The 14,062-nt window shown below is 38.6% G+C and overlaps 1 protein-coding gene across 2 annotated transcripts in view; it reads left to right on the top strand.

Annotated features, from left to right (window-relative positions):
- The window catches only part of cep350 (centrosomal protein 350), a 41,674-nt gene that overhangs the window by 14,211 nt on the left and 13,401 nt on the right, over positions 1-14,062 (top strand). Inside the window, exons 12-26 of one of the 2 annotated variants that reach the window (XM_047375046.1) lie at positions 12-1,030; positions 1,141-1,294; positions 1,790-1,863; positions 2,135-2,312; positions 7,352-7,482; positions 7,590-7,753; positions 8,657-8,767; positions 8,908-9,048; positions 9,225-9,364; positions 11,209-11,316; positions 11,396-11,616; positions 11,763-11,983; positions 12,123-12,401; positions 12,489-12,623; positions 12,754-12,908. In XM_047375046.1, the coding sequence (XP_047231002.1) occupies positions 12-1,030; positions 1,141-1,294; positions 1,790-1,863; positions 2,135-2,312; positions 7,352-7,482; positions 7,590-7,753; positions 8,657-8,767; positions 8,908-9,048; positions 9,225-9,364; positions 11,209-11,316; positions 11,396-11,616; positions 11,763-11,983; positions 12,123-12,401; positions 12,489-12,623; positions 12,754-12,908 (3,231 nt within the window). Of the gene's footprint in view, positions 1-11; positions 1,031-1,140; positions 1,295-1,789; positions 1,864-2,134; positions 2,313-7,351; positions 7,483-7,589; positions 7,754-8,656; positions 8,768-8,907; positions 9,049-9,224; positions 9,365-11,208; positions 11,317-11,395; positions 11,617-11,762; positions 11,984-12,122; positions 12,402-12,488; positions 12,639-12,753; positions 12,909-14,062 lie in introns of both variants that reach the window. The other variant, XM_047375045.1, reaches the window with a different exon arrangement.

The raw sequence follows: 14,062 nt of genomic DNA, 5'->3' as shown, positions 1-14,062 counted from the left end.
ATCTGTTTCAGGAATGATCTTGAAGTTACCTCTTTGGTTCAGCCCGACCAACTAAATCCAGCTTTTCAACACACAAATGTCGCCATCAGCAGTGAAGTACCTTCCAATGAACATCTTCTCTCTCAGCTTCTAAGGCTGGAGGCAGCAATGGCTACTAGTAATATAAAGTACACTGAGCAGCCGGCTATAGCGCATCACCACCAGTCCCAGACCAGAATGTCTCGTATTGAAGCTCTGAAGGCTAAGGCCACATCCCTCTCAAACCGTATCGAAACGGAGGCCCGGAAGTTTGCAGGACAAGGGATTAACTACGGTGCAACAACTTCAGTGGATGTTGATACTATTTTGCCTCCCAGAATCTCTAACCTCAATGTTGGACACTGGACAGAAACCCCTGCTCATGCTACAGAAAATGGCGACTTGTCTTTTAGGGTGCAGAAAGCTAGTGCAGGCAATACTTCATATTCTGGCACAGTTCTTGAAGGAGCAGGGAACCTGCCTGACCTAAATAAAAAGAAGAAAAACATACACACCAGTTTGACAAATTCACATACTGTTCCTGCTGGTGTAAATGGGGCTTTAAACAGTTACACTCAAGAAAGGAGGGGGATTGTAGGTGACTTAGACGTGAGAGACAGAACAGAAAAACTAGCACAAAGAATAAATAATAGAAAAGATGAGAATCTCATGTATTCGTATGACCCTGATCTCCATGATTCAAGTGCAGGTTCCATTAGTGAGGGTCCCCTCCTAAGTGAAGGAAGTTTTTCTGAGGAAGAGGCAAGTCCTCCTCTCTCTAGAAACCGTGGGCCTAACTCGGATTACTTGGAGGCAGTAGAATACAGCGCAGGTAAAAGAAGTAATCACAAGCGGCTGTTTGACTTCCAGAGGGAGGCAGCGAGGTGTTCCGCCCTCAGCCCACCTTTTCCACAGCTCAATGGCAGCAAAGCACCTTGGGAAGAGCTGAACAAAGGAAGCCCTCTGAGTGTAATCAATATTTTCACAAAAAATGTCCAAGGCCATGTTAAAGGTAAATTCACAAATCCCTGGTTTCTATTGTTGATGGCGATGTTTCACAGGTTTTTTATGACTCTCAGTCAAAGAAACACCAAATCTTTCTTTTATCCATTTCTCCTTTAGTGAGTGAGAGAACGTCAGAGAGGAACTCTCCTCCTGCCCATTCTTCACACTCTGGAAACAGCCAAGGAGACGCAGCAGGCTATGAGGATGACTTTGTTTCATCACATAGCAGCAAATCCAGCATCCAGTTAAAGAGAGGCTCCAGTTCACCCAGGTAACAAAAACAAAACAAGGTCATCTTTAGCATGACCACTGGGTGGCATTCATGTCACACTGATGGAAAAAGAAAATCTTTCTATGTATGAATATTTTGTACCGTTTTAGCATAAAGACTAACAGGTGTAATTACTGGACATACTGGTCCTCTGTATTTTGGTGTGTGTATATGTTTTAGAAAGTGTTAACTGATTTTTATAGTAAGTCGCTTATTACAATGCATACGACTTGTTCATGTGGTCACATGAAGGCTTGAGTTTGTGTAGTGACATACATTTTATGTAGTATTAACATACTTGTTATTTCAACTATAATTTTAGTAAAATAATTCATTTGATCATGTATATAGCTATTTGTCTCAGTGGTTGTGGCAAATATTCTCACTTCCTTGTTTTACTTGCATGAAATAAGCTGATCGTAAGCTGATCGAGAGGTCAAGTTATATCGGTACAGGAATGATTTACTGCCAACATCAATCTTTTTATTTATCCAGTCACTCACAGCGCATCTCCCCTGGGTCAACACCTGGCTCCTCACCGCTTTCCAGGCACTCCACTAGTAAAAGAGGTATGATTGGATTTTGGCTTTTCTCTGTGTTGACACAGTGTGCTGGATAATTAAACCGAATTTAATGAAGCCTCGAGGCCAATTCTCTGTATTTTAGTAATAAAGGTACTCGATTCGTTCGAGTCATCGTTTCAGACAATATTTAATGTTATTAGCAGGGCTGCACAATATCAGAAAATGACACATTACTATGTTTAGTCCATGTCTCCTTTTTTAATTTGTTTATTAGCAGTGTTTCTATGCAATAAAAAGCTTTTCTGTGTGTCTACAGCAACCATTTCAGACCAGAGTGATGCAACTCTTGTAGAAGAACAGAGGAGTTCACCACTTTCAGAAGCACTTTCCTCTGACCACAGAAGGACTGCCTCAGACAAAAGTATGAGCCAAGCCCAGGCCAAAAGTACAGAATCTGGCACTTTAGGTGAACCTTCAGCCCATTCCCCCCAAAGGTAAGGATCCCACGGAGACTACATTAAGAAATCAGATTGTTCGTTGTATCACTCACATGGTTCCTCAAAGGGACCTTTATTTGCCTTTTAATAGTTTTTCCATCATGTTTTTTGCACACAACTTCCCTGCAGGCAGATAAACAGACACACAGTTTTATCTTCACCAGCAGCTCAAGACATCATCTCTAGCTAACATTCACAATGGCAGCTAGCTGCTAAAGAGGATTTTAAACTCATCATTGTATTATTCTGATTTTTACTAGGTGATCTGTAGTAGAGTGACTTAAAGTGTGCCTAAAGAGAATGCAAATTCAGAGTTAACACGAGTCTTGATTGCATTTAGCCTTTTAGGCTATTAACTATTAAAAAAAAATCATTTAGCCCTACGGTGAAAAGTCCAGTATGTCAAGTTCATTATTTTTAACAGATGAAATCATTTGGAGGTCTTCAAGAGACAAAAACGATTTACTGTACTCTTAAATTGAATGGTTGAGTTTGTTAATATGATTAACATTTTAGGAAATGTTGGAATCTCATGTATTTCATTTGAGAAAACATTTGCAGGAAAAACTAGTTTGACATGACTATAAACCTGAAACATGATCTACTTGCAAAGCTATTTGCTGTCATGGAGCTTAATATAACCTCTGTGCCTTCAGGTAGCAGCAGCAGCATCTCAGTAGCAGGAATCATTTAATTAGCTGATGCAACCAAAATGACCAAAATTTAGTGCCATGTTGTGAACAAGTCAAATTAAAAAGTTTGGAGAAAGGAAATAGCTGACTCAAAAACAAATGACACAGTAGCTCTGTGTATCTTATTGGAAGTAAAGAATTATGCTTTTACCAGTCAACTCAAATGAACTTGCAGTTCAATACATAAATATTTTGAGGCATTTGACTGAATTACAGTAAACTAACGATCATACACAAATCTGAGAACAATACCACCATGAAACAGCATGTTAGGTTTCTGTGTGTTTTGGGGGAAATGTTTGTGTGCCTGAACAGCTGATTTTGTGTGTGATCAGCTGATTTAGGATATTTTCCTAAATACAGCGCCCCGTCTGCCTGTAATTCAGAAAGCTGATGTGTCCTTTTTGGGTTTTTTTCAGCCTTCAGGCATGGTTTATAATTTGTAAATAGGAAAATTACATTTCTTTTGACTCACTCTTTTAGTCCTTAAAATCAATGTAGTTGCTCTTGAGTTTTATAAACTTTTCCCTGCACTGCCTCTTCGAAAACCTTCTTTTCCTTATCCCATATCCAATCAGTGCACAATAGTCTATTCATGTCACATGTAGTCCCGACTCAGCCCCGGTCGTACCTGCTAAGGAGCAGGGACCCAAAAAAGTAGGTACCGGTACGGCAAAAACAGTAATGGAACGCTTGCAAAGAGGGCCAAGAGGAGCTAAGCCTGGCCAAATCAAGCCAATGGAAAGGGGGCAAAAGTGTTGTGCAGGGCCTCTTAAACAATCTACATTAACTAAAAAAGCAGTCGTAGAATGTAGACTTCCATCAAGGCAATAGGGTGATTGATGCATGTCATCTTTTTTCTATACTGATGAGCTCTACTCTGAATGACTTCTGGCCACTGTATGTCAGCTGCTGACAGGGTGAGGAACCATGTAGGCCCAAGTTGTCGCAACGTGGTTTGGCAATGACAAAGAATCCTTCAAAAGCCTTCTGGATCCAGAAGATGCTCCGCATCACAATCCAATATCTAATCATCATTTCCTTGTTCTTATACACACCATGTCTGAAAATTTCAACCCAAATCTGTTCATAACTTTTCAGGATCAGGGTACCGGAGTCAAATTCCTTGTTTGTCTGTACAAACTTGGCAAAAAAGCTGATTCTAATTCTGATTCTAACTTTTTGAGTTATTTTAAAAACAGAGGGACAGGAAAACCAACGGCGACAAAACATAACTCCTTGGGGGTGGCAATAATTTCAAAGCACACCACAGTACAAATTGCTTCTTTGCTGCTCTTTACAGTGAAACGCTGCTGTACACTAAAACGAATTGATTATATGATAAAGTTCTATTTTTAATTAATTTATAAGTAAAAACTTTAATAATTTCTAAGGGAATAACTGTCAAAACATTTTAAAAGTTACCAGATCTGTTGTGACACTGTAATCCAACAACCAAGTTTCTGTATTGATCCCTTGTTCTAAAGAGGATAGAGTCCAACTTAACACAGCTGTGTGTGTGTTTGTGTGTGTGATAGAGAAAGTGGGGTGAGGGGCTGAATCGGAAAACTTTATCCAGTTGTGCTGCTATAGATTTAACTAGTTTTGATTGAAAAAATAGTCAGAAACACTGGTGGTGTTATGTCTGTTATACTTTAACTAAAATATACAAGCTTTTCCTTAAGTATTTATACTGTTGGAAAATAGCTGACGGTTTTCCGTTGTAAAAGTACAACAAATATTTGCAACAAATGTTTGCTTTAACATGTAACTGCTGGTCAGCCAGGAAACCCACTTTGTTGTTGATAGAAAATTGACCTTGATATGTAGATCAAGCTGTTTATAATAAAATTCCTACTTCCTTCACTACTTTTCTAAACTAGAGTAACTAATAGAGTTCTATGTGCACTCTGTGTAGACTGTGATTTTTACGTTGCTGCTAGCACTCTTCTTGGTAAAGATTATTTACTGCCAAAGTGAGATTTACGAAGGCATGGCTAATTACTAAAATGCACTTAAACCAGGATGTGTTAGGGTTCTGCTGTGGCCCTGTTTGTTTGAGCAGTTAAGTGCCAAGCAACACAAGCAAGCAGCAGTTTGACCTAAGTGTAGAAAACTGTGGGTACTTTGTTTTGCAGGCCAGCAAGCTTTCTACAATTTGGGCGGTCTGCCAAAGAGAAGGAGTTTTTTTTTTTTTCCTCTTAATCTTTCTTCATGAAGCAGAGACATCTGAGCCCGTACTGGTCACATGAAACCCAGGTGGCAGATTCTTTGAATTCTGTGGTGTCTGTGTGTCCTGTGCAGTGAACGCTTTCAATTCTGGCAGGATTTTGACATTTTGACCAACGACAGTTGAAATTGCCTCCGCTGAAAATTTTTACATGTTTTACAGGTTGTGTTGAAAAAATGAGTGCTTAATGTTTATTTATATAAGTTTACTTAATCAGCCTGCAGAATAATAAATTACTGGTTTTTATCTTTACTTCATTTGGTGATGTTATCATATGATATATTTTCTGTGTGAGGTTATTGTTCATAAATAAAATGTGTAACTCTTTTTCGATTGGATGAGGGGTCCCTTTGGAAAATTTAAGTACACACACATAGAGACAGCAAATCCTCTTTCCTAAGAACAGCTTCCGGTGCCACAACCTGCATGTGTTCTGTGCAGTGTGTTGATGTCTCTTATTCAAACTGTTGTCTTTGCTATAAGAAGAACCTTATCTGCTTATATGATTTAGGAGATGGAGGCTGCAGATCTAGCAGCCATATTTTAAATTTGAAGAGCAGCAAATGAGAATATGAGAAACAACAAAAATAGTTTAGAAATTCAGAAGCAAAAAAACAGAGAAAGCAAATGCAATGTGGAAAAGTTTGGAATAGGCGGGTAGTTACGCAATAAACATAATCTGTACAATTTAACTATATGTATATGTATATATATAGAATCAGAATCAGAAAAGCTTTATTGCCAAGTACGTTTTTGGACATACAAGGAATTTGTATATATATATATATATATATATATATATATATATATATACACATACATACATACATACAGGGGTTAGACACTGAAACTGAAACACCTGATTTTAGACCACCATAATTTATTAGTATGGTGCAGGGCCTCCTTTTGCGGCCAATACAGCTCCTCCAAAACACCCCAAAGTGGCTCAATAATATTTAGATCTGGTGACTGTGCAGGCCATGGGAGATGTTCAACTTCACTTTCATGTTCATCAAACCAATCTTTCACCAGTCTTGCTGTGTGTATTGGTGCATTGTCATCCTGATACACGGCACCACCTTCAGGATACAATGTTTGAACCATTGGATGCACATGGTCCTCAAGAATGGTTCAGTAGTCCTTGGCAGTGACACGCCCATCTAGCACAAGTATTGGGCCAAGGGAATGCCATGATATGGCAGCCCAAACCATCACTGATCCACCCCCATGCTTCACTGTGGGCATGCAACAGTCTGGGTGGTACGCTTCTTTGGGGCTTCTCCACACCGTAACTCTCTTGGATGTGGGGAAAACAGTAAAGGTGGACTCATCAGAGAACAATACATGTTTCACATTGTCCACAGCCCAAGATTTGCGCTCCTTGCACCATTGAAACCGACGTTTGGCATTGGCATGAGTGACCAAAGGTTTGGCTATAGCAGCCCGGCCGTGTATATTGACCCTGTGGAGCTCCCGACGGACAGTTTTGGTGGAAACAGGAGAGTTGAGTCTCCGGGTCTGGGATTCGAACCCAGGACGGCCACATCGAAGGGTATCGCCTCTATATATGGACACGCTTAACCCCTACACTACCAGCGCCGCACCCAATTTAATTATATTTAATCATAATATCAACAGAAATTATCTTTCTGTGGTTGTTTAACATTTATTCTTTCATTGGATGCTCATTACATTTTCTTGTTTCCTTTTTCTTTGCCTTGCCTATATTCCTGTAGCGATTTCTATTATTCTGTTTACATCAGAGCCACATTCTTAGTCAGCTCCAAAGTTTAGTTAAGCCAACCAGATTCACTCTGCGATAACAGACTGTAAAATCTTGAAACTATGCAACAGTGTTGTAAACTTATTCCAAACCCATAATTAAAAAAAGAGATTGAATCTCTGCTGTATAACCACAGCCACCTGTTTTCATTGACTTCTCAAATGTGGACTGTTTTTTATTCTGTTCTTAATAATTTATCAGAAGATCTCAGTGGATTAAGTGTGTAACATAGACTTACCTCATGTAAATAAATATCCACCATCAAAAACCTGTTACCGATACAGTTTGATGAGATGAGTAATAACAGCTTTTTGATTGCTGTTTTTCGCAGACCCAAACTGGTTTCAACGTCTTGCTCTCCAGACCTCAGTTCTTCTCTAACAGCAGACTCTCTCAGCGAGCATGTGAGAAGAAGCTCTAATAACCCAAAAACATCCAGCAGAGCACAGTCAAGGTCCACAGGTAAATGAAAACCACATAAATATTTTATTGAAATTTTTTTTTTCAAACAAATTAAAGATAAATACATCCGATGTTTCTCACCTTGTATTGTTTTGTCTTTCATTTAGGTGAGCTGCAATATTCACCTGCTGTCTTGCAGCAGCGCATGGCAGCAGAACTGCAGTACTTGGAGTCCATTGAAGAGTCAATCAAGCAGCTGGGAGACGTAGAGAGGCTGATGGGTGTGTCCATGGCACAACAGGAGAGTGCATCATTGGCCCAAATGCTCAAGGTAATGAAGAACATTTGTTATTTAGAGAATTAGTAATGATGCGAATCTCTGTTGTGTATTTACCTGTGTCATTAATGTTTAGATACTAGTAGTTAAGCTGGTTTTATCAATAAAAATAATGGCCCTTTGTACACTATTGCCACAAATTCACTTCACGCCTGTTCCAATTTTAATGCAGCCAGGTGGTGTATGAATACCACTTAGGCCGGATGATGCTCATTCTACACATACCAGTACGGTATTGGAAAGTCTTTGCCACCATCTGGAAAGCAGAGTTATGCCCAGTTATACCTCATTATGTTAATTTGCATCCTAAATACCTACATTTATATCTGCTGTACCGTATATGCAAATGATCATTCTCTACTTATTTTCACCATGTTTGATAGCAATTATTTTTGTGTTGTGATCTGTGATGCTCTAATATTTTCTACAAACTTTGTTATTTTAGAGGGATAGCAATGATAGTGTAATAATGTGCTGCTCAATATTAGGAAAACATGCAATTGCAAAATTGTTGTTTCATTTTGTGATAATTATGTCGGTTATGATCAAATCATATTTTGTTGTATACAAAGAGTTCCTGCTTTTAAATTGAAGTATAATAGCCTAAAAATATTACAGCATAACAGTTCTTTTGCAATTTTAATATGGCACATATCGATATTGTAATGGCAATTGTGATTCATTCGATTTTGCAGCTCTTGTCTCAGCTGTTCTTTTTGGTGTTAAAATAAAGTCTAGAAGCTGCAACAAATAGCTTGTCTTTCAATATTATCGTACTTGTGTTAAGGTTAGTTTATATTGGAAACTCTTATTGATAATGAAGTGTGGCTGTGCCGTGCTACTTTAAACCATTACAAATATACTCTGTTGACTTCTTCTCTGAACTTTAACATTTAGGCCAAGCAGCACCGCCATGAACGGGAGCTCCATGAGCTGAAGATCAAGACTGAAAGAGAAGCTCTCGAGGCACAACTCCAATTAGAGGAAAACAAACAGAGAGTTGCCAGGGTACTACCCCCAATTTTTAATCACTAGTATTTTGCTCTTTTTTTTTATTATTCGCTGTTGTTGTTTTTTATGTTTTCATTTCCCAGATGTATATGTTTATATTGATATGCGCACAATGTCCATGTGTGATTTTTGTCTAGGCCCATTTAGAGCTGCAGGAAAATTTGGCAGCATCACAAAAACAGAATTTGGAAGGTCTCCAAGAGTCAACTTCTAAGATGATGAACCAACAGGCTGAAGCAGCACGATACACAGCAGATGCTGCCCGACACATAAAGGAGGTAAACAATAACTTCCTCCTTCTTTGCCTGAAAACAGTTCATGTTCTAGTTTTTCATCAAAAGCCGATTGTCTAGTTACAGAAAAAATAGTCAGTGAAGAGACAGGAGAACAGTTTATAAACAGTGGGATATACTAAATGAAACATTTAATATTTTTATCATTTCTGGGTTGTTAGATGACAGACCTGGCACGGTTTCAGATTACAGGACATTTAATAATCCCGCCTGTTGCCACCGATCCTGCAATGTTGGACCAGCAGGAACAACAATATAGTTCCTACACAACGCCACAAGAGAACACGGCTGAGTCTAACAGGTAATCTACTTTTTTATGCACACCCCTCTTATATGTTAAAGTATTTATTTGTATCTGTTTCAAAATTTGTCTTACTGTTTGGTCTTGTAATCGCAGCATGTAGTTTATTTATATAATGTCAATTCACACACATCATCTGAAGGCAATTCTTTATAATCATACTGACAGATTCCAAGTTAGTTATATACATTCAAAACTGATCCTCTGGATCAAACAGTGCAGTCAAGTCATGTTACTATTCTGATTAGTTAAAATGTTTTCTATAAAAAAAAACAGAAGCTGATCCAGGAGTACTTTCTATGTTAATGAAAAGTAAACAGTTAATGGCAGTAGTAGCTCCTTTGTTGGCTTCATTTAGAGGAGAAACACAGCTAAGCAGACAAGCTCTGAGGCAGTTTTTGAGTCTATAGGATGAAAGAGAGCACATACATACTAAATTGGAGAGTAGTAGAAGAATGTAGCAGAGTGTGGAAAAGTGGTCATTGTGTCCTCCAGCAGCCTAAACCTATAGCGGCATACCTACAGAGATGGCACAAGATAGCCAAAGTCACACTAATAATAAGATTTATCAGAAAGGAAATTTATAAGCCTAGTCTTAAAAGTAGACAGGGTGGTTGCCTCACAGACTATAACTGGGAGCTGGTTCTAAAGGAGCTCGATTACTAAAAGATCTGTCTCCCATTCTACTTTTTAAAACTATAGGAACCACCAGTAAACCTGCAGTCTGAGTGGGTGCTGTTTGACACTTTTGACACAATCAGATATCTGCTGTATGGTGGAGCTTGATTATTAAGAGCTTTATATGTAAGAATGAGAATTTTAAGTTACACCAACGTTCTTTACTTTATTACCGGAGATCAATAGAATGCTGTAAAGATGAAGTGACTGACTAAGCGGTATTGTTTTCAAAGACTCTGGCCCAAAGACGACAATTTCTGTCTCGCCGGAATTTAAAAGCAGAAAATTAAATGTAATCCAGGTTTTTATGCCTTAATTACATGCGTATAGTCTTCCTCAATGATTTGATTAATTAGAAATTATGGATGTATATAGCTGAGTATCATCAGCATAACAGTGGAAATTTATCCCATGATGCCTGATAATTTTACGTATTGGAAGCATATATATATAGTAAAGAGAACTGGCCCAAGCACTGAACCCTGTGGTACTCCACAATTAACCCTGGAGTTTAAAGATGATTTATCATTTACATGAACAAACTGGTATCTGTTGGACACATAAGATTTAAACCAGCCTAGCGCTGTTCCCCTGATACCTACAGCATGTTCCACCCTTTGTAAGAGAATATTGTGATCAACAGTATCAAATGCAGCACTGAGATCTGACAGAATAGTACAGACACAAGTCCGTTGTCTAGAGCCAGGAGAATATCATAGTGACCTTTACCTGTGCTGTTTCAGTGCTATGATGAGCTCTGACACCTAACTGAAACAACTCAAACAGATCATTGCTGTGTAAATGCTCACGCACTTAATTAGCAACTATTTTCTCAATAGTTTTTTATAGGAACGGAAGATTGGATATAGGTTTTTGATTTTGGCTGTGGGCAAGACCCTGGATTTTCAGCTTTTTGGAGAACTAATGAATTCGGTCAGATTTCTAGAAAAAAGAGCTTCTACATCCAATGTGGGATGGATGCCTTCTCTCCAGATCAGACCAGATTTAGGCAAGACTAAATTCTAAATTGAATTAATGACTCTAAAAACTGCTCAGCGAACAGTACAATTTGTGAAAAAGCACTCCAAACATCACTCAAACTTAAATTTGATGCAGTAAATGGTTTTTTGTTTAAAACATCTCCCTTTCTGGTCGTTCTTTTACAGTTTTAAAAGTGAGCTTTCAAACCAAAGGACCCGGTCTGGTGATCCCCCGTCTTCACAAAATAGTCCCAGTCAGTCTGACTCACTATCTTTCAGAAGACCAAACATCAGGTATCAATCAGCTCCCTTCTACAGGTTTCCATCACAAAGCAACCAAAGACACTGAATCTGCTTAATTCTGCATCCTCAGTGGGTCTCCGTCTGGAAGCAGCAAAACCAATCCATCACATGCTTCATCTGACCACAGAGAAAGGCTGAAAAGAGTGGCTACTGAGAAAAAACAGAGAAATCGGAGAGCCGAGGAGAGTATGAAAGGGGAAGCAGCCAGCAGCTCCATTGAGGAGGATATTCCAACAGCAGCAAATGATTCAATCTGTAGCGAAAGTATCCCCTCTGTAGGGGACGAGAAAGGTACTGAACAGCATAATGTTGTATATTCCATTACATCTTAGTAGTTAGAAGCTACTGATATAAAATCACCAATGGACAAGCACTGTTGCCTTTAATTGTACTAACATTGAAAAGTAAAGGTACCGTATACTATATTTGTCCATCAGGAGACACCACTTCTGTGGCCACTGAGTACTCTTTTAAGTTTGATGAGTCCATGACGGAGGACGAGATAGAGGAGCGCTCTTTTCGTTCTTTGCTGCCATCTGAAGCTCATCGCCGGGGAACTATGGAGAAGAACTCACTCCACCAAAAGGAAGCAGACGATGGTAGAGCCTGTCTTAATGACACGTTGGTCCCAGAGACGAGGTCATGCAGTTCCTTTAGGGTGAGGACATGCTGCAGACATCCATATTAACTCTTGTGCTTGTGTGGTTTAACCACAAACAATAACCAGTACTTTTCCTGCATGGGGTATGTCCTTGTAAACTTATCTCATGTTCTTTTTACTCTTGGCCCTCCTGCAGTCTCATGATGCACACATAGCCTTTTCCGGTGGGCAGGACAGCTTTTCTCAGTTCACGATGGAAATGGTGCGTCAATACATGAAGGATGAGGAGGTAAGACTACAGCACCAGAATTCCCTGCTGCATCTACGCCAGAAAGCTCTCAAGGAAAAGACAAGGACAGAGTTAGCCTGGCTTGAGCACCAAAAGAAGAAGCTGAGAGACAAGGGTGAGGATGATAAAATGCCACCAATCAGAAAAAAGCAGAGGGGACTTCTGCTTAAACTTCAACAGGAACAGGTACTTTGGAACAAAAACTCTGCTTTGACTATTACTGCTATCTTGCCTATTTGTTTAATCTTATTATGCACTTTACTGTTTTCTCAGGCTGAGATCAGGAGACTCCAGGAGGCCAACAAAGCAGCTAGAAAAGAAAGGCAGTTGTTGCTGAAACAGCAGGAAGAAATTGAACGGATGAGAAACTCAACACTCAGACTGAAGGAGCGTCTCAAGTGTGCAGAGGGAGAAGCTCTCCCTGTAAGTACTCACTTACCCTCAGCAGAAGGAAGGAAGAAAAGATTATTTGTTCTGCAGAAGCAGAGCCTAAAGCAATAAAGGAATTCCCTGTGTGTGTCTCCTGTAACGTCTCTAGGAGACTCCGGTGTCAGAACCTTCAGGCACTGAACTCTCTTCCCTGAGACTTCCTGATGAAATCCGCAGTCTCTCTCCTTCGCTCTCCATCTCTGGAAGTGAGACCAGCAGCATCATGCAAAAGCTTAAGAAAATGCGATCTCAAATGGATGAAAAGTAAAGATTTTAATTTCATTTCTATACATTTATTGGTGCAAACTATCAAAATTTGTTATAAGTCCACCACCTAAATTTTTTTATTTTAATCAATTTTTTTTATTTGCTTAACATTTTGTTTGTGCTTTACTGCCAGTATGCCATTATAGCCCTATTCTTGCACTGCTGCAGTTTACGTTTAGCTTAAAATTTATTAAAGTTGCAGTGTGGAAGAAAATTCAGTTTATATACTATACATCTAAGTACTTTTATTGTATGATCACATAAAACGAAATCTATAATTGCCAGTTAGTTATCCTCCCTTATTACTCGATACTCAAACTTGGCAACAAACCTTAGTGAACATATTAGTAATGAGTGCATTTTATTTAGATCATGTTATTGTCTGCTAGTTCCATTTAGTCTCTGTAAACAAACCAACTAAAACTATTGTGTTTCATTATATTTCTCTCAGTACTTTTGTTTTTGATTAAGTATGTAGTTAAATAGCGAAAGAATGCTTAAATCTCTCATATAATTTAATTCAGTTTAGTTTTATTTTCTCCCTGTTTTCACTGAATGGTTTTGAGCCCCATATATATCAACTGTTATTAAATATTATGACTCCTTATTTCATTGCAGTAAATTATGAGCCTATTATAGAAAATTACTTAATATTATTGTTTGTCAAAGCGTGTACAAGAAGTCCAACCACTTTGTATCCAAAAGCGTCGAGTACAGGCTGACGAAGCCACAAAAGGATGAAAGAGAAAAACAACCAGTGCCCTCTAGAACTTGTAGGACAATTTCCAAAGCAGTATATAACAAAGATTTATTTTAACAAGTTTATTTTAATTAAGGAATGTGTACTGCCTTAGAATATAGTGCACATTTTTAAGTACTTTGGAACCAGACACTCTTGGGAAACAACCCTTTTTTAACTAGTGTCTTATAGTAATCTTATGCAGTAGTCATTGTTGTCTTCCTTTTAAATATGTAATTTTAGTAACATTTAAAGACTTCAGGAATCTTTTATGCAGAGAAGTTTCCAGTTGTTTTTTTGTTTTGTTTTTTGTTTTTTGTTGGTTCACCCTAGAGGAGCTGTGGTTTTCTTTGCAAAAGACTCGTTCTAATTTTATTGTAACTACTAGATAATGACCAATGCCTGATGTTTT

This window comes from Girardinichthys multiradiatus, chromosome 9 (genome assembly GCF_021462225.1).
Source record: "Girardinichthys multiradiatus isolate DD_20200921_A chromosome 9, DD_fGirMul_XY1, whole genome shotgun sequence".
NCBI lineage: Eukaryota > Metazoa > Chordata > Actinopteri > Cyprinodontiformes > Goodeidae > Girardinichthys > Girardinichthys multiradiatus.
This window is presented reverse-complemented; position numbering and strand designations above follow the sequence as displayed.